At 47.0% G+C, this 22871-nt stretch overlaps 1 protein-coding gene across 4 annotated transcripts in view; it reads right to left on the reverse strand.

Moving 5' to 3' along the window:
* The window catches only part of IFT88 (intraflagellar transport 88), a 2010164-nt gene that overhangs the window by 463368 nt on the left and 1523925 nt on the right, over positions 1-22871 (reverse strand). For all 4 annotated transcript variants that reach the window (XM_069640006.1, XM_069640003.1, XM_069640005.1 and 1 more), the window contains one exon: positions 14336-14401. In XM_069640006.1, coding sequence (XP_069496107.1) covers positions 14336-14401 — 66 coding nt within the window. The remainder of the gene's footprint in view (positions 1-14335; positions 14402-22871) is intronic.

Below are 22871 nucleotides of genomic sequence, written 5' to 3' on the forward strand. Positions count from 1 at the left end.
AGGCGGTATAGCATTACCAAATTTGAAATGGTATTACTGGGCATCGCAACTTATGATAGCGAATGGGTTAAAGTACCGGAAGGGGAGGGACAGCATAGTGGATAGGGACCTGCACCTTAGTGGGAGCCGCAAAGGGGGAATTCGGTTATACCAGAAACCGGAACAAACAGGACTCTTACCCATAAGTAAGGCAGTGAGCAGATCCTGGATGCAAGCACAGAAACACCTTGAGTGGGCGAAGCAGTTGACATTGGCCTCGCTGATTTGGGAGAACAGTTTAATATAAGAGATACAACACCTAACATGGGCTGGGGAATGGAAGGCCAAAGGGATGACAGTGATGGGAGATGTACTCAGAGGCCCGGTTCTGAAATCGTTTCAGGAGCTTAAAGAAGAAAGTGGTCTCAGTAATAGCGACCTCTATAAATCCCTGTAGCTTCGACATGTGGCTAGCCCACACATCACAGGGGATTTCTTTCCAAGCCTCCCTGCTGGAGAGAAATGTTTTAGAAGAGGAGACAACTATGAAGCAAATCTCAACTATATATGAGGCAGTATCCTAACATTACACTAGGCAGTAGGAGGAACTAAGACACAGATGGGAAGGTGATTTGGGCGAGATTGACATGGAGGACTGGAGGGAGGCAATACAATACCATTGGGAAGTGGTCACTTCGGCAAAATTGTAGCTTATACAGTTCAAAGATTTACACAAGATATACTACTCAAAGAAATGGATATGGAAAATGGGAAAGGTGGACGGGACAGCTGGCCAAAAATGTGTTAGGGACAAAGAAACCTTTTTTCATATGGTCTTGGGGTGCACTAAGATACAGAGATTCTAGTATACAGTGAAAAGGGATTTACAGTTAGTTCTAGAGGGTGCAATCTACCTAGAACCCAGGGGAGCATTGTTAGGAATGTGGTCGAACCTACAACTCTCAAGATATCAAACAATGTTTCTGAACATTGCATTTGTTCTGGTAAAGAGGGGGATAGCAGAAAAATGGATGAGTCAGGAATTGCCTATTTTGGAGAAATGGCACATAGTGATGGACTACTATGAAAAGGGGCAAGCTAGTGTATAATAATAGGGGATGTATACAGTGGTTTGGGAAAATGTGGGGTGCTGGGTATAAGGGGAGGATGGATACTAGTACTGCAAATGTTCCCCTGAACTGCTTGCAAAGTATATTTTGTTTGCATGTCAAAATATCAATAAAAAGTTATTTAAAAAAATAAAATCAATGGCTTCTAAGGGCAGTTAACCAAGAACAAAGTGAAGAACAAATTACTTTCCTCTTGGTAATGTTCTTTCGGGTGCATGTTCCCCTCATGGATTCCTCATCTCGGATATTCTATCTGCAGCGCAGATGATCCTCGGAAACCATTCTCCCACGAGAGGGCGCAGAGCGTCTCAGAGTCGGCACTGCTCTATGCCTCAAGGCACCCCTCAAATCCTTGAGAAGGGTTTCCCAGTACACATTGAGGCGTTACGCACTGTGACCTCAGTTCCACCCTTCTCTCCCACCACTTTCACACTGAAGGATCGTTAAACCCAAGGTGTACAAGCAATACGGCAAGTGGGGCGGGTGGGGTGGGCGATGAGGAATCCGTGGGAAGAGCATCACCAGAAAGAACATTACCAAAAGGTAAGTAAGTAATTTGTTGTTCTAATGGATTCCTTTCCCCCACAGATTCCTCATCTATAATAGACTCCCGCAGCAGTATGTGGATCTGGAGCAAAGACACCACCTATAACGGAAAGCTCTGGAGGACTGCCATACCAATACGGGCATCACGCCCTGACTGAAAATCCAGGAAGTTTTTATTTGCATACATGTGCAGTGATTTACACGTACCCGCCTGGTAAATGTCAGTAACAGGACCGTTCTCTGCAGGGCATAGGTGGGAGCCATTCCTCTGGTAGAATGAACTCTGTAACCTTCAGATACATCCTTCCCAGCCAGATCATAGCATCCTGAGATGTAGAGAGTGATCTACCTTGATTTGGTTACAGCCCAGGCAGCCTGGGCACCACTATAACCCACATAAATCTGGTCATCTTTCCTGACGTGTCATCCAAGGAATGTAGTAACTGAGGGCCTGCACTGAGTCCAGTTGAAGGAATCGTTCTTCTGCCTTGGAAGGATGGGGCAGAGGAAAAAAACAAGGAAGATGGATCTTTTGAGAGAGTTACAATTCTGAGATCACTTTCAGGAGGAAGGAAGGTCTCACTCTCAATGCCACCTTTTCATTAGAGTACATTTAACAAGGAGGTTTTTACAGACAATGCCTGGAAGCTCACTGATCAATCAAGTGGCAGGGATAGCCACCAGGAATTTCCCCTTAAGGGTAAGCAATCTAATAGAAAAAGAATGCAGGGGCTCAAAAGGAGCCCCCACAAGAAACGTTAATGCACAATTTGAATCCCACGTCGGATCCACAAACTGGCATGGAGGAAGTTGGTAGCACAATCCCTGTAAAAACTGTATAACGGTGGGAATTGTGAAGAAGAGCCCTGCTCAGGGGACCATTTACAAAATGAGATAGCAGCTAGGTACCCCTTCAGAGTTCCAAGCTGCAGACCTGATCGGGCCAAACAACGTAGAAAATCCAGGACAGAAGATAGAGGACATTAAATAGGGTCCAAACCCCTTTCTTAGCGCCAGCAGAGAATTGATGCCATCTATAAGCATACATTGACTTATTGGTGGGCCTCTGGGTTGAGAAACAAGAACATCCTGAACATTGTCTGGCAAGTCCCTCTCCTTGTATCTCAGCCTCTCAGTAGCCAAGCATGAAGGTTCAGTTAGTTTTTCGTGTCCTTATTCATCTTGATTTTCTGGTTTCTGGATTAGTGCTTCTGGTATTGTGTGTTGTCAGTCATGTTTCTTCATTTTTGTTACGGCGCTTTGAAGCCTGAAGCGCATTATAAGTAAATAAAAGAGGATGGGTCTGGAGGCACGGTGGTGGGGTAAGGGAAGTGGTCTGGAGGACGCTGAATGAAAGGGAGATAATAACCCTGCTGAATGATCTGCAACGCCTAAGCATCCTTCATAGTTCAAGACCATTCCGTGCCATGCAGGGACATTCTCCCTCCCACAGGGGACTTGTGACAGAATTCCTCACAAGTCTTGCACTTTGGGTGGCTTGGGTGGCTGAGGGGACAGTGGCCGCTGCAGTTCACCTCTAGGGGTACCTCTGCCTCTTCCTCTCGGAAAGCATCTGCCCTCTACTATTCCAGGAGCCACCTGACCTCTACCACGGGGGGAGTCAAAGACGGAGGGTCGAAAGCCCTGACCAGTTGCGGATGGCGCAGAGGGTTGCATTAGTGCCAACCCCAAAGACCCCAACCTCAAAGACTTTGCTGTCACCTTGCCGTCACCTTGGAGGACTGGACAGATGCAAGAAGTCGTCGGCCCTGGCCCCAAACATGTTCTGACCATCGAAGGGCATATCCAGTAGCTTTGCCTGTAAATCCTCCACAGAGCATGATATTCTCATCACACTACTCTACATGTGGTCATGGAGCGTCTGACAGTCAGTTGTGTCGAGACCTGACTGCAGGATCTGGAAGGAATTCTCCCTGCCATCCTGTACCATTGCCAGAAACCCCTCTCTCACATATCCCCTTCAGGGAAGCCCTCTGCCACATTCACCACTGAAGACCAAAGGATGAAAGAGAACTTTGCCAGGGTGCAGGAAGAGTGGGGTTCGATGCCTGCCGAAAGTCGCGCCCTAAAGATGTCCAGCTACGGGGTAATGTCAGCCCACTGGTTTGCTGCAAGTCTGCTGCCAAATTTAACAAGTCCTCACCCTCACTATGGAACTCCTCCAGAGAGCCTTGTCCACCTTAGCCAGGACTGAGACTGCAGGTGTGCAGTCATGGTCAGGAGAGAAGCCTCAGCTGATTGCATCAAGTATGGTGGATCCTGGGTTAGCCACAGAAGCCATCAGCACCAGGGCCTTGGTAGAAAATGTCAAGCATTGTCTGCCAAAATTTGTTCCACTCCATCGGGATAGAGGATTGAGTGGGGAATGGTAGCTGAGGCGTAGAATCCTCCAAAGTGTCTCTGGAGTGGTGTGATTCTACTTTTTATAAGGACAACAAAGAGTGATGCTTGGATGAATCATCCGGAGAGCAGGACCTCTTAATGTCATCCTTCATCTGTTCTTTCTCAGGTGCCCTCCTGCGCTCCGTACCAGGAGACCTGGAGGGGTCCATGTGCAGGATTGTTGCAGTAGATGAAAAGTTTAGTGGAACACTCCCTTAAGGTTTTGGAGGCATTGATTGGATGACCCAAAATCCTGCATCTTGTGGTCTTCCCTTGGACAACATAGGCAAATTCTGTGGGGGGCAGACAGAGACATCTGTTTCCCACGATTCAAGCAGTGCTTAAAGCCAGAGGTCTTCACAAGGTTAGGCATGATGCAGAAAACAACTAGTAAAAGCTAAAGGGTATTCCCAAAGCGCACTGAGTGGGGTTTAAAGGAACTGAGGTCATGAGGCGTGGCGGCTCCATATATACTGGCCATGGCATCATGTCTAGCGTGTGGGAAAACTTTTTGTAAACCAGCTGCCGCCTTCAGCTAGAATATGAAACATAAGCAGGGTGCGAAACTGAGGGGAGCTGGGAGCTATTTAGCTCCTGCTCATAGCCTAAAGGAACCTGTTAGTCTGACAGCAACTGCTACTAGGAACTACTTTTGGCTCCACGGACCATTGGATGCTGAACAAACACACCTATGTGGAGCTAACTCTGCGCATTTGGGGCAATCAATAAATAAACATTAGGACACATTGATATGACATTTAAAGCATAAGGTGTCATAAATAATTGACAACGTGAATAGGATTTCATGTTATGTGGAATTTTGATTTGCTGAACGCTATGTACGAGCTTCTAGTATTCCAGTGGTAGCTCCTGGTTACTGGTTAATGCTAGATACCCAGGATCTGCAGTTAGGTCCTGCTTATCAAATCTTAATTTTGTTCCTTGCATGAAGACTGTGCAGGAGGAAAGAATCCATCAAAAACAGTATATGTTTGGCTACCTCTTCCACTATTCACCACACAACAACATCTCTTTATTACTCACATTCTTATCTCCTACAACCCTACCTTCAAATAAGGTTCAGCGAGCCGAGAAAGCTGAACAATTCACCAACCGCAGGATGTGGATGTTTTCCAATTGAAACATGGAAACAATACAAAGTCTGATTGTACAGGGCACCAATCAAGGTAACATGGATGTCTAGTCCTGCTCAACCCTAGTGAGGACTCTAAATAGCCCAAAACTACTACATCAAATCTATCACCTCCCCCATACTAACTACCATTCTACAATCCCATGCCCTACCACCACCCAAAAGCTAGGCAGGTGATTACCTGTACCACAACACCATTAAAATACCTCATATTATCCTGGATACTATTGGCTTAAATGCAAAGAATACATCCATCATTCATGCATTAACCATTAAAAAAAACAGGGATTAAAAAGAATTACTGCTCATACCAATTACTGACCAACTTTCAAATACTTCTGTACCATAAATACCAAATATTGTCAAACCTACCTACGTATCAGCCTAATGGACAAACATATTTCATGGATTATAATCACACCACCAAGATGACAGTATGTGGTTTGTCCCCCACATACAAACTGATTCGTCCAGGTTTCGATCATTCAGAGTAACCGAGGTGTGTGACTGTAACTCAGTCCCAACGACCATCAGGGACACAACCAATCTATTAAAAACCCACTGGCGCAAACAAACCATTTACTATATAAACATATCTATGCTCCCCACTCTAGTCTCACAGCAACAAGCCTCCTCTCTTTGGCTATGCCATGAAACCAAACTTTCTTAGCAGCTATCTGACACATTGATCATCTTTTTTTTTTTTAAACACTTTTTATTTGCATTTTCATAATAATCGACAACAGCATTCAATATTTAACATTCCCCCCGCCCCCCACCCCCTTGTCCATGGTCCTGATGCAGTACGGTCTGGCCTCTTCCATCACCTCACCCGCATGTGGGATTCGAAATTCCCAGTTCCCCCAGTTCTTTAAGTACGCACCCTCGCCGAGACATATCTCCCCTTCCCTTCCCCTGTGCTTCTCACCCCGGTCCCCCAATGATCGGTGTCTCATTATTGTTTTCAAGTCATAGGATTTTGACAGATCATTTAATAGTTGGGCCCATTGTACTGTATCCTCAGACCCCTCTGTGTCAGTGCCCATTCCCCTGTAGTATCGTCATTTCAACAATCCCCTATCTGGGGGTGTCTGCTAGCCATCCGGCAAGTGTCGGGCCCTGTGGATATTTCCACGTGATAGCAACTTGTCGTTTAGCTAGCAGGAGCAGAAGCCTTATCATTTTGTTTTGTGTTTTGCGCTTCTTTCCCCACGGGAGGATCCCCCAGATGCATATTTTCGGGGTGCGCTCCAGGTTTGACCCCCAACAGCTTATTCACCTCCTCCACAACCTTATCCCAGTAAAGAGTGATAACCCCACAGTCCCAGATCATGTGCCAGAATCCCGCAAGTCCCCTGCCACATCTGGGGCATTCGTCTGATAGGTTGTTGTTCATTGCCCTCAATTTAATTGGTGTTATGTAAGTCCTGTGCATAATATTAAACTGGATTAATTGAAAACAAGGGTTTTGTGAGACTTTCCGAACTGATTCCCATACAGCCTCCCGTTCCTTATCCGGGATGAGGTATGCCATATCAGTCTCCCATTTCTCCTTCACCTTCAATGCTATTGTGGGTTCCCCATCCCATATAGCTTTATAGATATGTGAAATCCTAGCGGAGCCCCCCGTTTCATCCAACAGTACCCTTAGCAGTGGGCTCGTTTCCGGTTCATCCGGGATTCCCTCCCATAGTTCCGCTACTCTATGAACAATGGCCCCATACGCCAGGAATAAGCCCTTGGGAGGTCAAACTTCACGGACCATTCAGCGAAGGTCAGTAGTTTGCCCCTTTCAAACAGATCGCCTACCTTCTCACAGCCTTTTCCTTGTAGGCGCTGTACCCCCGCCATCCCTATTGCCTGCCGTAGTTCCCGGTCTAGCCCCCAGGGGAGGTTCCCATCGTAGAGCCCTCCTAGCTCGTCCTTCCGCACATACTTCTTCCAAGTCTCTCTAACCGCCTTAAATACTACCAAAGCCCCTTCCCCACTATTGGGTTCCACAGCAGCTCGAGACCCTTCCTGTGTGGTGGTGTTCCCATAGTAGTCACCTCAGCCCCCCGCCCCCGGGTGTCCCCAATCCAGCAACGACTATAGCTATGCTGATATGAAGTATTTCTCATAATCAGGCAGGGTTAGCCCACCCTCTGTACTAGATCTGTGCAGTGTTGCGAGGGACACCCTCCTTCTCCCCGTGTTCCGTAAGAGGTCCCCCACTTTACCATCCAGGATTTAAAAAAACATCTTTTTCACTACATACGGTATGTTAGTAAAGAAGTAAAGCAATCTGGATAGAATCACCATTTTACATAGCGCCACTCTACCAATCCGAGATAGTGGGAGATCCTTCCGAAATTGTATTAAATACCCAATCCTCGAGAGCGCCCTGCCAGTATTATATGTAAAAGTATCTTCCATGTCGTGGTATATTTGCATTCCTAAATATTTAAACAATTCCACCTCCCATTTGGTCCTTACCGCTGGTAGGTCTTGTATGGTACCAACCCAAAGCCCTCCCAGGGGGAACAGAACCGATGTTCCCTCGTTAATGCGGAAGCCGGACATGTGGCGAAAGTTCTTGAGGATCTCCAGTAGTACTGGTATGTTTTCCCGGGGGTTCGAAACATATATTAGGAGATCCTCTACGTATAGCGAGACCACATGCTGAACTCCTTTGACTCCTATCCCGGCCTCCTCCATCTCCTGTCGGAAAAAACTCTGCTAACGGTTCCAGGGCTAGGGCGAAAAGTATTGGGGAGGCCGCGCAGCCCTGGCAAGTCCCTCTGCCCAGCTCCCACTTCTCGGATACCCAATCATTCGTTCTCACCATTACCACCTATCTGTTGTATCGCAGGGCCAGCCATCTGCACATGTTTTCCCCAAACCCAAATGTCTTCAATACCCGGAATAACCACTTCCACTCCAGCGAATCAAGCGCTTTCATGGCATCAAAGGAGGCCCCTGCTAGTGGCTGTTTGTGTGATTTGACATGGTCCATGACGTGGTGAAGGCGGGCAATGTTGGCAGTTGTGTTTCTGCCCCCGATAAACCCACATTGGTCAAAATGGACCAGCTGTGGCGCTACTCTCGCTAGTCTGGTTGCCAGTATCTTGCCCAGAATGTTCCCATCAACGTTCAATAACGATATAGGGCGATATCACATGCAGTATAATTCCTTCACAATTAGCTTTGTTATCGCCTCCCTCATGGATTCCAGAATTCCTTTCTCAAATGCCTCATCATATACCTTTTTAAGCTGTGGGGGCAATAGGTCTACAAAGTTAGAGTAAAATTCAATGGGGAATCCGTCACTGCCCGGGGATGTGCTCTTCCTCATGGTGCATGTTGGTTATTTAATATCACCCTCCCCTATTGGGACCTCCAGTTCCTCCACCATGTCCCCCCCTAATTTTGGCAACCGGATCATGTCCATTAAATATTCCACATCTATGTCCACATATACCTTTTCGCTCGTATACAAGACCTCATAGAATTCCCTAAACTCCCCGTTAATCCATTCCTGGGTTTCCACCGTTTCCCCCAGTTTAGTTTTAATCTGGGGTATCCCCCTTCTTGGGCCTTCCCTATTTATTAGCCAGCCCAGTAATTTCCCCGCCATATCCTCTTCCCCATGTAGTCGGATGTCCCGTTTACTGCTATCGAAGTGTGTCAAGTCCGCCAGTGTCTTATGATATCGCTCTAGGCATAGTGCCAGCCTATCACCCACTTGGGTGCCCTCCCCTGCCTCCCTCTCTAGTTCCGCCACCTGCCCTTCCGTACAGCGCAGCATGTCCTGCAGCCTTTTCCTCATCCCCACCATAGTAGAGAGGCACAACCCCCTTATGTTTGCCTTAAAGGCCTCCCAGAGTATTCCCATTGATTCCACCAACCCCTCGTTCAGTTCCAAATAAGTTTCGATCCCCTTGCGCAACTCGGCATTAAACGCCTGTCTTGTAATGGACCAGCCTGCATGCGCCACAACCGTCGGGGGGGAGGGGGCCTCGTACATAACTCTACCAATCTGACCACTAGGGGTGAGTGGTCTGAGATTGTGTGCCCTAGGTATTCTGGGTTCTCAAATTGCTGATAGTGTTCCCTCCCCAACAGGAGGTAGTCCAGACGGAAGTAGGACCCATGTACCCCGAGACGTATGAGAAGAACCCTTTCTCTTCGCCATGTTTCTCCACCAGGTTCAGATCTTCCATCACCCTGTGGAGGAACGCCACCATGCATTTTTTGCTAGGTCCTCTCCCCTCCTGTCCCGTCTAGATGGGCATCTAGTTGGCAATTAAAGTCCCTTCCCACAGAATCATTCCGCCTCTGTAAGCCCCAACCATATGTAGAAACGAGAGGAAATACTCTTTATCATCAATGCTCGGTGCATAGGAATTCACTGAAGGTGTAATTGTAAGTGGAAAATATATTGTTCTTTTGTTTTTAAAAAGTTTGTTATAGACTAAATGAAATAAAAAAAAAATAGGAATTCACTAAGCATATTGGGTTCCCTTCCCATCTACACACCACCATCACTGTGCGCCCCACCTCATCCTTCACGACCCCCTCAACCCGTAATGGCACCCCTTTTGCCACCCAGATTAACACACCTCTCGCTTGGGTCGGGAAGGACGTTCCGGACAGCTGTCCCCTCCAAGATTTTCCCAGGGTCACCAAGTCCCCTTTGGCCATATGCGTCTCCTGTAACAGCGCCACTTGCATCCTGTGCTGTTTCAGAAATTACCCCATCCTCCGTTTTTTTGTCTAGACCCCAGCCCCCGAACGTTCCAGGTGCCTATTTTCAGTCCTCCCCGTTCCCCCATCCCGTTATCCTGTAGCTATGTCCCAGCCCTCTGTTTCAAGGCCTTATCATTCCAATTCGTAACTTCCTTCCCCCTACACCAACTCTTTTCCGACGTCGAGCCCACCCGAACTTGGCTGCTGCCACCACCACCTTTTCCCCCGTCTCAGACCAACAGTGTTACCCCAAGTGATACCCAACCACAACTTGGTATCGGCAGTCCCAAATAACCCCCTCTCCACCTCTCACCCTCCCTTGCCCTCCAAATCCCAACTGTGGTGTGGGGGTGACTCCCTTCAGGGTTCCAACCCACCTCTCCCGAGTTGTAGACCCCTTGAATTGCTCATCCCACCTTTTCTCCGCAACTCGTGGGTAGCAATCAATGGCGTCGTGTGAATATGGGGGGTTCCGCAGTACCCCTGTTACCACCTCTTCGGTGCAACTTCCCCCTCATACCTCTCTCTCCAGTATTCCATGATGGCTAATCTTTTTAATGACCCTTCTCATGCTCAATGCGTTCATCCTCACCAGTCAGTCCCCCGTGCCAGACTGCGACGCAGTCGCACCCTCTCCAGCTTGGGGATTCCCACCATGCAGTGAAGTGTCCAGCCAGTCTGAGACTTCTTTGGGGGACGTGAAGAACCATGCCTTTCCTCCTGACAGGACCTTCAACTTGGCCGGAAAGAACATCATGTATTTTAAGTTAAGTTCCCGTAGTCGACGTCTCACTGCATCATACGTCCTCCTCTGGCGGTGTACTTCCAACGTAAAGTCTGGGAATATGCACAATTTCATATTCCCAATTTCAAAGAAGCCTACTCTACGGGCCTCTTGCGGGATAGCATCCCGGTCTCGGAAGTTCATTATTTTGGCCACCATCACTCTCGACGGGGCACCTGGGGGTGGGGGTGAAGAATTCCACGGTGAAGAATTTGGACAGGGCTTTGATTCCCATTACTCTTAAGATCAGGTTCTCCACAAAGAGCTCCGCACTGGGGCCTTCCTGCCTCTCCGGCACTCCGATCAGGCAAATGTTACAGCTTTGGGAACAGCCTTCTGCGTCCTCCGCTCTTGTTTCCAGAATCCTAGTCGCCCTCAGCAGCCCTGCGATTTGGTTTTTAAGAAGTTGGATGTCGTCCTCCGCCATGCTGACTCCTTTGTTCCACTTCCATTACTCTCTTGCCCATTTTACGGAGGTCAGCTCTCAGCAGGGAGACATCCACCCCCACTTCCTTCATGCTCTCCTGTAGGGTGGATCTGGTGGCCTGAATTGCCTCCATTAGAGAGTCCAGGGTTGCTCCGCTGTCTCCTCCTCCTGTTGCTCCTTCCTCCATAGGGTGGTTCATTCCCTCCTATTTGTGTGCCTTATCTCTCTAATCCGTGTATTTTTCCATCCGTTGCTGACCTTTGACCATTTTGAGCACTGGGACTTCCGTGTTGTAGTTACCACTCGGGGATCCCAATCCTTGCGTGCGCGGTGCTTCCCCTGCCGCGTCCCTCCTGTGTACGTGCAGGGTTTCCCATTATAGCTTCAGGTTAGTATGGATGACAGCAGGTGTCGTTCCCTGAATATGTCCTTGGCTGCTTGACCACTGAGTCCTTACATTGACACTGCAGGGTGTTGCTCTCTGGTGGACTCTTCCGATCGGGTCTCACCCCCCGGGCTTCCTTCCCCCTCCTTGTCTTGACCCAGCCTATCAGGCCAGGCCTGTTGCTGTATTAAAGCGTGGAGTTGCAGGTAGGTATCCGGGCTCCCTCTTTTACCTCCCCTTCTTGTCCCGGTTATGCTGCCAGTGGACTTATTAGGTTTTCCCCCAACCCGGGTTCCAGGGTCTGGGGTGTCATGTTGCGTTGCTGAAGGGCTCATCTATTGCGGTGCTATCAAGCGCATGGTCCAGTTGGCTATGGGGCAATGCGGCCTTCAAGTGTCCCCAAGACTCGCCCGTATACTGCAGCTATGAATTACCCTGCAGCTCTGTTTCCTTATCCCTGGGGAGCAGGGTCGTTGTCACTATGGGAGCGGATCCCAAGGTCCAGTGGAGTGCACCCCCCGCTCACCTTCCGGTCAGTCCGCTTCCTCGTCACCGTCCACGAGCTGCGTTGCAGACCGTTCCTCCGATCCTCCAGATGTCTTTTATCAGCCTCCGTAGCCCCCAGTAGTCTCCAGGGGCCTCACGGATTTCGCGGCCAAAGTCACTTTCCGTTTGGGTCTTTTTACCGTCGCCTGGACGCATAGCACCTTTCAGTCTCCCACTCCGTGCTCCGCTATACTCGGGGCTCCCTCGTCCTGCAACCCCTGTGTCCAGGAGCGGGGAGCAGCGTCAGCTGATCGTGTCTTGCGCCAGTCCGTGGGCTTATGCCCAGGGCTACTGCCGACTCCCCGAGCACTTAGTGTCCTCTCCGGTCACAGCCGGGGTGTCCGCCACCCTCGTCCGATGTCCAGGGGAGGGTGTTCTGTAATGCCATGACTGGGAGATCATTGGTGCACTTCGGTCCTCTTTACAGGGGTCTGGCGGCCATCTTGGGAGCGCTTTTGTCTCGTGTCTGTTCTCCCTTCCGAACTAGGATTCAAGGGCTTACACTCCACATGAAGGTCCCACCAAGGGGAGTGTAAGCCTGGTGCCTTCCTGGTTGACGCTCTTTTTCCCTACTTAAGGAGTCCTTCACCCTCCGTTCCTTTGCAGATGGGGAGCAGGTGCAAGTGGATCTAGGTCACCTGGCCTAAGCACTGCCCACCTTGTAAGCCATGCCTCTTCCTTCCTGCTCTTAACACTTAGATCAAGGGCATCTCTCGCCTGGGTGTCCGAAGCGAAGGACTGACTAAGAAAAAAGCAATTCCTGTTTGGACCTGTTCGGACCAGGAGGACCCATGGTCCGACCCCCTGCTCAGACAGCAGGTAAGCATGCACCAACGTGTGTTTACTCTATCCCCACAGGCCACCCCCTCCCCCTCTGATCCCCCTGTGATGTTCCCTTGTGCCCCCCTGCCTTCTCACACACGTGTTGCCTGTTTTGCCTGAATCTTCTACCCTGCTCCCACTCTCCCCCTCCCTCTCCCCCTCCCCCTCCAGCCTACCTCTGCAGGAGTCTGTCCTGATACATTCAGGTTTCACCATCACCCTCTTGTGGCCAATACTCAATTTGACTTTTATGGACTTGATTCACAGTGCGTCACCCTTTCTCAACTCTCATGCTGGGCTTCCTTTGCATCTTGTACTCATGGTGCCCCTGAATCATGTTCTTCCCATCTTCATCTTGTGTCCTGGCTTGCAACATTATGTGTTACTACTGACTCTCCCCTCTTGCTTCTCCACTCTTTTTGACTGCTTACTCTCTGTTCTCTCCTCCTTTCCCTTTCTACCTTTTCCTATCTCCCCCCCTCCTCCCCTTACTTTCTTCTATGCACTTACTATATCAGAACTGTCCCTGGACCTAGCAGGATAGCAACCTCGTCTGTCTCCTCTCCCTCCCCTTATATGCCCCCCCCCCTTCCAGCACTATTTGAAATGTCGTCAGGCCTAGTACGATAGTCGCTTGTTTTGTGCCTCCCCTCCTTTTCTGCACCCCTCTCCATCACCTTTTTTTTCCTCCGGCTCTACCAGAAATGTCGTCAGGCCTAGTACGGTAGTCGCCTGTCTGTTTACATTTCCTTCCCACTCTCCCCCTCCATTCCTTATCTATCTCTTAGCTCTTGCACTATCTGAAATGTCGTCAGGCCGAGTGCGATAGTTAATTTCACATCCTTACTATAAATGTTAATGGCCTGTAAGAATGTCATTGTATTTTCCTGTGTTCCCTCCCTTGCCTTGAAGCGCTTTGAAACACATTGTGTATAGACGCTATATAAATAAACTATCATATCATATCCTAAAGCACCGCTGGCAGCATCTCATTCAATTTCCCCTAAAGCCACCTTCAATTTCACATCATTGCATCGGGATTATACCGCAGGATTTGTTCAGGATGACGCTGGAGGTACGGTAGCCCTGAAGACTACGTGCTCATTGTCCACTGGCTGGCCACGCCCCCACACATCGGTCATCTCTGACACAACTTGTACGCTACACTCCCCCCCCCCCAAAAAAATGACTTTTACTACATCATGCTGCTGTGATAATGGTTGACACCACACACGGTTGTGGCGCTATACACACAAACCAACAAAGTAGAAAAACTGCCGCAAAGCTTGCTTTGCAGTGCACATGGGCTTGCACGTGATATTGAATTATTCTTTGTTAATTTTTTTCCACTAATCCTCATTCATATGGAAGTATTTGCCAGAACATTACCTGTCAAACCTAACTTACAACAAACAACAAATTAATAACTTACATTCCACATTATCCGGAAATCTTCTATGAATATCTTTATATGTATCTAGTGCTTTCTGGTAGTTTCCTGAAAAACAAATGGAGATCCTTTTGAGAAGCAAGTTGCATGGTAAACAAGATAAATGGTTGAACAGTTTGTCATAAAATACAGTTTATGCATCTACCTTACTTCATGATAATAAATAACCTCTGCCAAGTCATGTATGATACCACGCAAAAGAACGAATTACTTACCTCTATTACTTACCTATAGTAATGCTCTTTCTGAAGGATGTCCCTCCCGTAGATTCCACATTTTAGTAATCTACTGCAGTGTCAACTGGACCACAGAAAACATTTTCTCACAAGAGTGCGCAGTGCAATTTTAGCATCATCATCCAGCGCAGACACTCCTTGGACCAGACTTGATGTCAAGAGGCCATAAATGCAAAGCATCACATCTCATTACCTCAATTTCCTGTTTTTCCCCATGCTCAGCAGCATTAGTAGAAAACAAGGAAAACTGGATGAACTCTCCATCAGTGAGGCAGGGTGGGATGTAGATGAGGAACCCATGGGAGAACCATCAGAAGGAGAAATTACTTACCGTAATGTTCTTCCTATGGATTCTTCTCCCGTAGATTCCTCATAAGACAGATAACCCTTCCCTTCCAGCTTCAGCTGCTTAGAAAACTCTTCGACAGGGGGTATAATGGACATCGACCCGCCTTGACTTGGTGCTCGGTCGTCGGCCCCAGACAAGACGTTGGTTGTTGTACATATACTGCGTCACTACGCACCCGTACCTCAGTTCTCATCTTTTTTACACCAAGCTCAGCCACTGCACAGGAAAACTAGCGAAAGGAGAATGGCGAAACAGCCAACAGAGGATTAGAAAATCAAATCCCAACTGAGACATATATGTTTATATTTATAGTTTTTAAACAGACCGCAGGAAGCATGTGGCACTGAACCAAGAAAAGGACAGAGGTCCTGGAATCATCATAAACTGTTTCCTCTCAGGAGAAGGACAGTTGCCAACTGCAGACGATTTCATAGCAGGGATGGATAGGAGGGGTGATGAGGCCTCTGCGGGAGAAGAATCCACAGAAAGAACATTACATTAAGTAATTTCTCCTTTCTCTTTCTCCCGCAGATTCCTCATCAGATAGATATCCCAAGCAGTAGTAATGTTGGAGGCAGGATGAAAGGTTTCACAGCAGAAGATTCTGCCACACTGCCCTTCCAAAGCAGGCATCAGAACCACGGGCGACGTCCAGGCTGTAGTATGTTGTGAATGTATGAAGACAAAACCAGTTTGTGGCCCAGCAAATGTCTAACTAGTACTCCCCTCTGCAGCGCCATAGTGGTAGAAACCCCTATGGTGCAACTAATTCCCCGCATTATGATAGCACTGGGAGATGCACAAGGTGATCCACTGTGAAATTGCTTGCTTTGTGGCTTTCTGTGTTGCTAGGAAAGGTCTCTAACAATTGGTCAACTTTCCTGAACTCAGCCGTCTGGGCTACATAAAATCTCAATGCCCTTTTAGGGTGCAGTCGGTGAAACCGCTCCTCCTCCTTAGAGGGGTGCGGTGGAGGATATAACACAGGAAGATCAATTGCCTGGGACAAGTGGAATTTAGACACCACATTAGGTAAGAATCTGGGCCTCACCTTCAGAGAGACCTTTTCACGAAGGGAGGGAGAGTTACAAGACAGGGCCTGAAGCTCGCTGACCCGCCTTGCCGAAGTGATGCACACCAAGAATGCGGTTATTAGAGTTAGTAACCGCAGATAACAAGAATGTAAAGACTCAAACAGAGCCGCCATAAGAAATGTGAGGACCAAAATGAGGTCCCAATCAGGAACAACAAAGGGAGTAGGTGGAAACGTGTTCACAAGACCAATCAAGAATTGGGCCATAACCGGGATCGCAAAGAAGGACCCTTGATCCGGAGACCTTTTGAACACAGACAAAGCCACCAAGTATCCTTTGACGGTAGTGACCTGAAGGCCTGAAGAGCCGGTGACAGAAGTAACTCCATCACTGTAGTGGGGGGGCCTGGATTGGGTCAATCTCACGTTCACTACACCACGCCTCAAATCTGCACGCACACAGCGATCTTGTTGACATTCTGCATGCAGCCAGCAGCACATAGAGTACCTCCTCAGAGAGGTCCCAGTCATCATATTTCATCTCTCAAAAGCCAATGGGATCGGCAATAGCCGCACTGAAAGGTATAGCCCTTCCTGTGGCAAGACCCTCATCGTGGATGTCCGCCAGGTCATAACTTGCTATGGCCATAAGGATGGAGGTGTTGCATTTTTTGATGTCCGGAGACTTGTCCAGCCCGCTGGCGTGGTGACGTCCCTCAGCCAAAGCTATGAGGGCCACTTGGTTGGTACCACCAGCTCCAGAGTATGTGGGGTCGATATCCCCAAGATCGTCATCGTCATTGGCGCAGAAGATGTCTGCCATGGAGCTGAAAAAAATCGGATCTGGACTTCGGCTCAAAAGACAATTGGCGGCGGTCAACGGTTTGGCGGTCTGTGCCAACAAGGTCTTAGGTGCCGAGGGTGCATTGAAAATGAGTGCTTGGGGTGCATGGGAAGATCCCGTAGCCGACACTGTTTTGCTTAGCGCCGAGCCAGAAGGCTCCACCGGCATCAAAATTGGTTTAATTCTGGGGCTGGAGTCCCCGGGTGCTGCTGGAACTACAGGGGCCTGCTTTATCGGGGGCTCACACAGATTCTCATCATATAGACTCCCAAAGCAGTACAGAGTGCAGAGGTGGGATGAAAGCCCTTAAACAAGGAAGCTCTGCAAAACCAATTTACCAAAACGGGCATTTGAACCACGTGCCACATCTAGGCAATAATGCTTGGTGGACGTGTGGTGTGACGATCATATCACGGCTCTGAAAATGTCCTTTACCGGACCGCCCCGTTGCACAGTAGATGATGCTGCCATACCACTGGTGGAATATGCCCTGATTCCTGGTGGCAGATCCTTCCCTGCTTGCACGTAACACTCCGCACTGAAGGGGGTTATCCACTGGGAGATAGATTGTTTTGAAACAGCCAACCCTTTTCTGGACAAAGGAAACGCCACAAAGAGTTGGTCTTCATGTCTGAATTTCGTCGTCCTTGCCAAATAACAGCTGAGAAGGATGTGGAGGAGGGTAAAATACTAGCAAGTCGATGCTCTGATATACGTGGAACTCAGAGATGACCTTAGGCAGGAATCCAGGCCACACCTTGATCGAAACCCTTTCCCTTAATAACCAGAGGAAAGGTGATCTACAGGATAAAACCTGCAGATCACTCACATGTCTAGCTGACGTGACTGCAACCAGGTAGGCAGTCTTCAAGGTAAGAAATCTGACAGAACATGAATGCATGGGCTCAAACGGAGCTGCCATCAAGAATGTAAGAAGAAGGTTTAAGTCCCAGTCCGGAACCACAAATGAGGTAGGCGCAAATCAATTTAAAAGGCCCTTCAGGAATTGGGCCATAACCGGGAAAGCGAAGAAGGATCCTTGCTCCGGATACCTCTTAAAAACAGACAAAGCTGCCAAATAATCTTTGACTGTACCAACCTTAAGGGCCGAAGATGCCAGTGAGAGAAGAAACTGCATCACTGTAGAGGTGGAACAAACGATAGGGTCTATCTTGCGTTCCCTATACCATGCCTCAAATCCTCTCCATCTGCACGTGTACAGCGATCTGGTAGATGGCCTGTGTGTAGGCAGTAGCACCTCAAGAACGTCTTTCGAGAAGTCCCAGTCATTGAGGGATTCTGGGTTTTGTGTACCCGACCTTCCGACTGAGATAGGAGGTGCGGTCGTCGAAGCAGCCGGAGAGGTGGGCCGATGGTCAGATCTAGGATTTCCGAGTACCATGTTCTCCTCATCCAGTCTGGGGCAATCAACATCATAGTGGCTCGAATTCTCTTCAACCTCCTGAGAACCCACTGGATGATGGATATCAGAAGGAAGGCATAGTGGAAGTTGAAGACCCACTCCATTAGGAAGGTGTCCCCTCGCTGGGAATTCCCTTGAGCAAAACTGTCTGCATTTCCTGTTGGAGCTTGTGGCAAACAGATCCACCATAGCGAAGATCTCCTCAAGAACTTCCTGTCACACTTCCCATTCTTCTGAGAACATGCTCAGAGTGTCCGCCAGCCCATTCTCCACACCTACTAGATGGACAGCGGAAGCAGAGCTCTTGCTCTCCAGCAACCAGAACAATAGTTGCATCCCCTCCCTGCAAAGGAGTAGTGCCCCGCCCTTGCTTGTTGGGATAGTGCCCCTTGAGACAGCAAGCAAAAGCCATCAGGGCGAACTGATCGCCTGAAACTCCAGCCTGTTGATATGTCCCCTGCTCTCCATTGGTGACCAAAGGATGCGTGCATGCATATCCCTGCAATGAATGCCCCAGCCCTTCAAGGAGGCATCCATGATCACCTGGGCCGGGGGCCACGGAGGCCAAAAGGGTTCCCCCGTCCTCATGTTTTCCCTGTTGGCCCACTAAGACAGGTCGCTAGCCATTGATGTGATGAGATGAGGGATACGTGGGAGAACACAAACCATTCCAACGGCAGTTTAATGATAAGGAACGGGAACAGGAGATCTGTTTCAAAGAGGTATAGACACAAACTATTAGAATTCAGTGCCTCGATCAGTATTATCACACCCCAGTACAACTAGCAATACATGATTCTCAAAGAAGCATGGAATTTCTGTGTTGTCACACACCAAAGGCAGATTTTCTTCACTTATCTTCGGTATGCCCCCATACGAATGTTCTGGGAGAAGGTCTGGCAAGTAATTATGGAAATACCTGGCTGTGATTTCCAGAGATCCCCAGAGGTACGCCGATTGGGGTGCTTTCTCAACCTCAACAGAAGGGACACAAAATTAATTGAGCTAACATGAATACTAGCTAAGTCATTTATTGTCAAATCTTGGATGTAGGAGCCTGCCCCCACAGTGGAGGGGTGGATGAACCATCTTGTTTGGTGCACCACAGTAAGAGAAATTACTCATCAGTACTGTTCTTTCTATGGATTCTTCTCCCGCAGATTCCCCATCTTGATAGATATCCCATCCAGTGTCAGCTGCTGGGAAATATTCGACCGAGGGTGCAGTGCGCTCGCTGTCGTCCCTCAACGTCTGCATGCTTTGACCACGCAACTCCTCAGCTCTAGTTTGGACGTCAGCTGTACATATATCATGTGACTATGCCCCCATACCTCAGTTTCCCATATCCCCCCACACCTCATGCTCAGCAGCCACAGGGAGACAGACTCAAAACATTGAATATTTTTTAAGAAAACATGCTTTTTGCTGAAAAACAGGCAGCAACGACTGAAGGACTAATGGCTCACTGCATCACAATGCATGCAGCTCTTAACTTTTTTTCAAATTAATGTTATAGTTTGCAAACAAATCTTTTACATGTATCCATATCATTACATTTCACATAAAAATAAGTTCATCAGAGTCTTTCCTGGCAATGCTACGGAGTTCCTTTCAATTCTTATTCATTTTGCTTCATGTGTTCCTATTTCCATCATTCTTAATCATTATTTCATTCCAGAATTGAATGATCCTGTAGTTCGTAATTTTATTCTCGACTGCTATTATCTACGCTCATCTTTCCTAGGGGTGTACTGCAATCTTTCAGTATGTAGCAAACCTACAAACAGTTCTCTTTTACAAAATATTTCAGCATAGTCTTTTCCTGGCAATACTACAGAGTTCCTTTAAGTTCTTGTCCATTCTGCTTCATCTGTTCCTACTTCTTTCATTATTGATCATCATTCATTCCAGTATTGAATGATCTATAGATCATGATTTTGTTGTTGCCTACTATTATCTGTGCCCATCTTTCTTTAGGGTCATATTTATTTTTTACCATTTATTGGTTTGTATAAACCTTTAAATATTCATACATCACACAACAACATTTTAAAAGTAATTCAGAAGATCATGGAAAACACAGAAACATTATCAGAGGCTAATCAGTGAGCCAGACGAGAAAGTCATTAAGGCCTACAAATGTTATGTTTCACACAATTTCATTGCTTTTTCTCGTACGTTTGTATTTACAAGTCTCTCATTAAGAGTCTTTAAAAGAAATGTTAGCGCAAATGTCAATTTGTTATTAGATTCGTTAAAGCAGTCTTCCCACCAATCTTCTGCATTTAGGGACCGTTTACTTGCAATCACGGGACCAAGAATAGTTGTTCTTTGGTTTCTGAATGTCTTACAAAATAGAATTAGGTGCTTAAGGTTCTCCTCATGGTGGTCACAGAATTTGCAGTTGGGATTCAATTTCACATACTTGGCCCAGCGCATAATCACTTCTTTGGTTTTGAGTTGGTTCATCCTGAATTTCATTAACAGATTTCTTTTGTGATTATCAGGGAAAGTTTTCAAGTATTTACACAGTTTGTTATAGAACTTCCCCTCCGCTGGCACATTTCTCATACGGGAATACTCTGATCTCTGTATTCCTGTGTTGACCCAGTCTTGTTCCTAAAGATTTTTTTTTTTTCATCATCAGGATTGTTCACGAGCATGTCATTATCACTATTTAGGTCTTTGAGAATTGTTTCACAGCGCACAGCCCAGAAGAACAAGACAGAAGTTGATACTTCATGACCGGGATTATGTAAGATCTCAAACTGTGGAGGACCACTGGACATGATCATTTTGCGATATGCGGCCAATGTGTTCCATGTAACCCTTGCATTGATGAAAAGCAGACTTCCTTCATAAAGAATTACAGCAGCAGGAGTCCCTCTATTTAGACTTCGAACTCTCGTCCAAAATATATTCTCCAGTGTCCCATAAAGAGGATGAACAACCCAGAGCATTTTCTGCTCCAAAAATTAATGCTGGTGCAGCCTTCTTATTATAAAAGTTAATTGTCGGTTTCAGTGAGAATTTGCCATATCTTTTGGTAATCACTGTGGTTTGTACTCCAAAATGCCGGCATTTTGCTTTTGTCTTTTCAGCCCAGATGTTGTCATTTATACTTGAGCTGAGCCACATGCCCAGATATTTTGTGTACATGACATTTCTCAATGGTTCTTTTCCCAACAACCATGTAAACTTTTTCCCTTTCTGAGCTAGATTTTTCCTCAGATCTTGTAGGGTCAAAATCACAGACTTATTCGAATTAATTCTTTACCACATATTGCTCTAGAGCATATCATTTTCTTTTTATTCCAATCGGAGTGAGTTCCATCAACACAAGATCATCATCATAAAGTATCCAACTCTAAAAGGATCCATGAATTTTTGGGTCAAAGCCAATGATATTCTCAAATGCCTCACCAATGTCCTATAGGAATGCATTGAAAATTATAGACGCGAGGGGACAGCCCTGCTTGACTCCACAAAATGTTTTTATTGGAGCAGATAGATTGCCTTTGGAATCCAGCCATATGTTAATCTCCGTATTTGTATGCAGATCTTTAATCGCCATTAAAAGGCTATCTGGACAGTTTCTTAACTTAAAAGTTTGTTTCAAAGAATTTCTCTGTCTATGCTATCAAAAGCGTGAGACAGATCAACAAAGGCAAGATAGATTTTGCCACCTTTCCTTATGGTGTCCGTTTTAATTTGGTTGATGAGAAGAAGATTTAGGCTGCATCCCACACTCTTAACAAACCCTGATTGACGATGATCAAGGTGTCTGCTGTTTGTTATCCATGTCAAGAACTTGTGTTGTAGTTGTGTTGCATAGATTTTCCCGACAACATCCACCAAAGCAATTGGCCGATAGTCTATCGGGTTTGTTCTGTTGCCTTTCTTAAATATAGGCACGACTATTGCCTTCTTCCATGAGTCTGGAGTAGCACATGCCGTTGCTTTTTATCAAACAATGATTTACAGAACTCCGCCCAGACCTCAGGATTGGACTTCAAGATCTGGTTTGTTAGCCTGTAACAACCAGTAATCTTTCAGTAGGTAGCATTCCTGCAAACAGTTCTCTTTGATCACGCAGTGCTGGACATTCCATGAATATGTGGTAACTTGTTTCTACTTGGGTTTCTTGTTGACAGAATCCGCAATGAGCCCCAGTAGCCGGTATTTGCTTTGTTTTGGAAAGATATTCACGTGTGGCCAATACATTTAGCTGTACCCGAGAGAAGATGTCTCTCATTTGCCGACTGGGAAAGATAGTCAGATATTGCGTCAATTGGTTTAGTGCTCTGGTCTCTATATCCGAGGTTATCTTCAGATGATATTGTATTTTTTCAAGAATGGTCTTTATCCAGTCATTTGCTGGATTCTTTTTTTTTTAATGTTAGTGGTCTGTTTATCAATACTTCAGATGTTAAATCAGTATTTTTCAGTATTCAGCAGCAAGTGTCTTTACAAATATTTAGCGCTGTTGCATTGGAGGTTTTGGCTTTCGTTCGCAATATCTCGATTGCATGGATGTTTTCATCACTAATGATTTTTCTGTATAAATCGAAATACTTCCAATTTATTACTGATCCAATCGAATGGATAGCCAGTTCGTATCTGATCCTGGGCA

The sequence above is a fragment of the Ambystoma mexicanum genome, chromosome 7q (genome assembly GCF_040938575.1).
Source record: "Ambystoma mexicanum isolate Mex_15411 chromosome 7q, UKY_AmexF1_1, whole genome shotgun sequence".
Lineage (NCBI taxonomy): Eukaryota > Metazoa > Chordata > Amphibia > Caudata > Ambystomatidae > Ambystoma > Ambystoma mexicanum.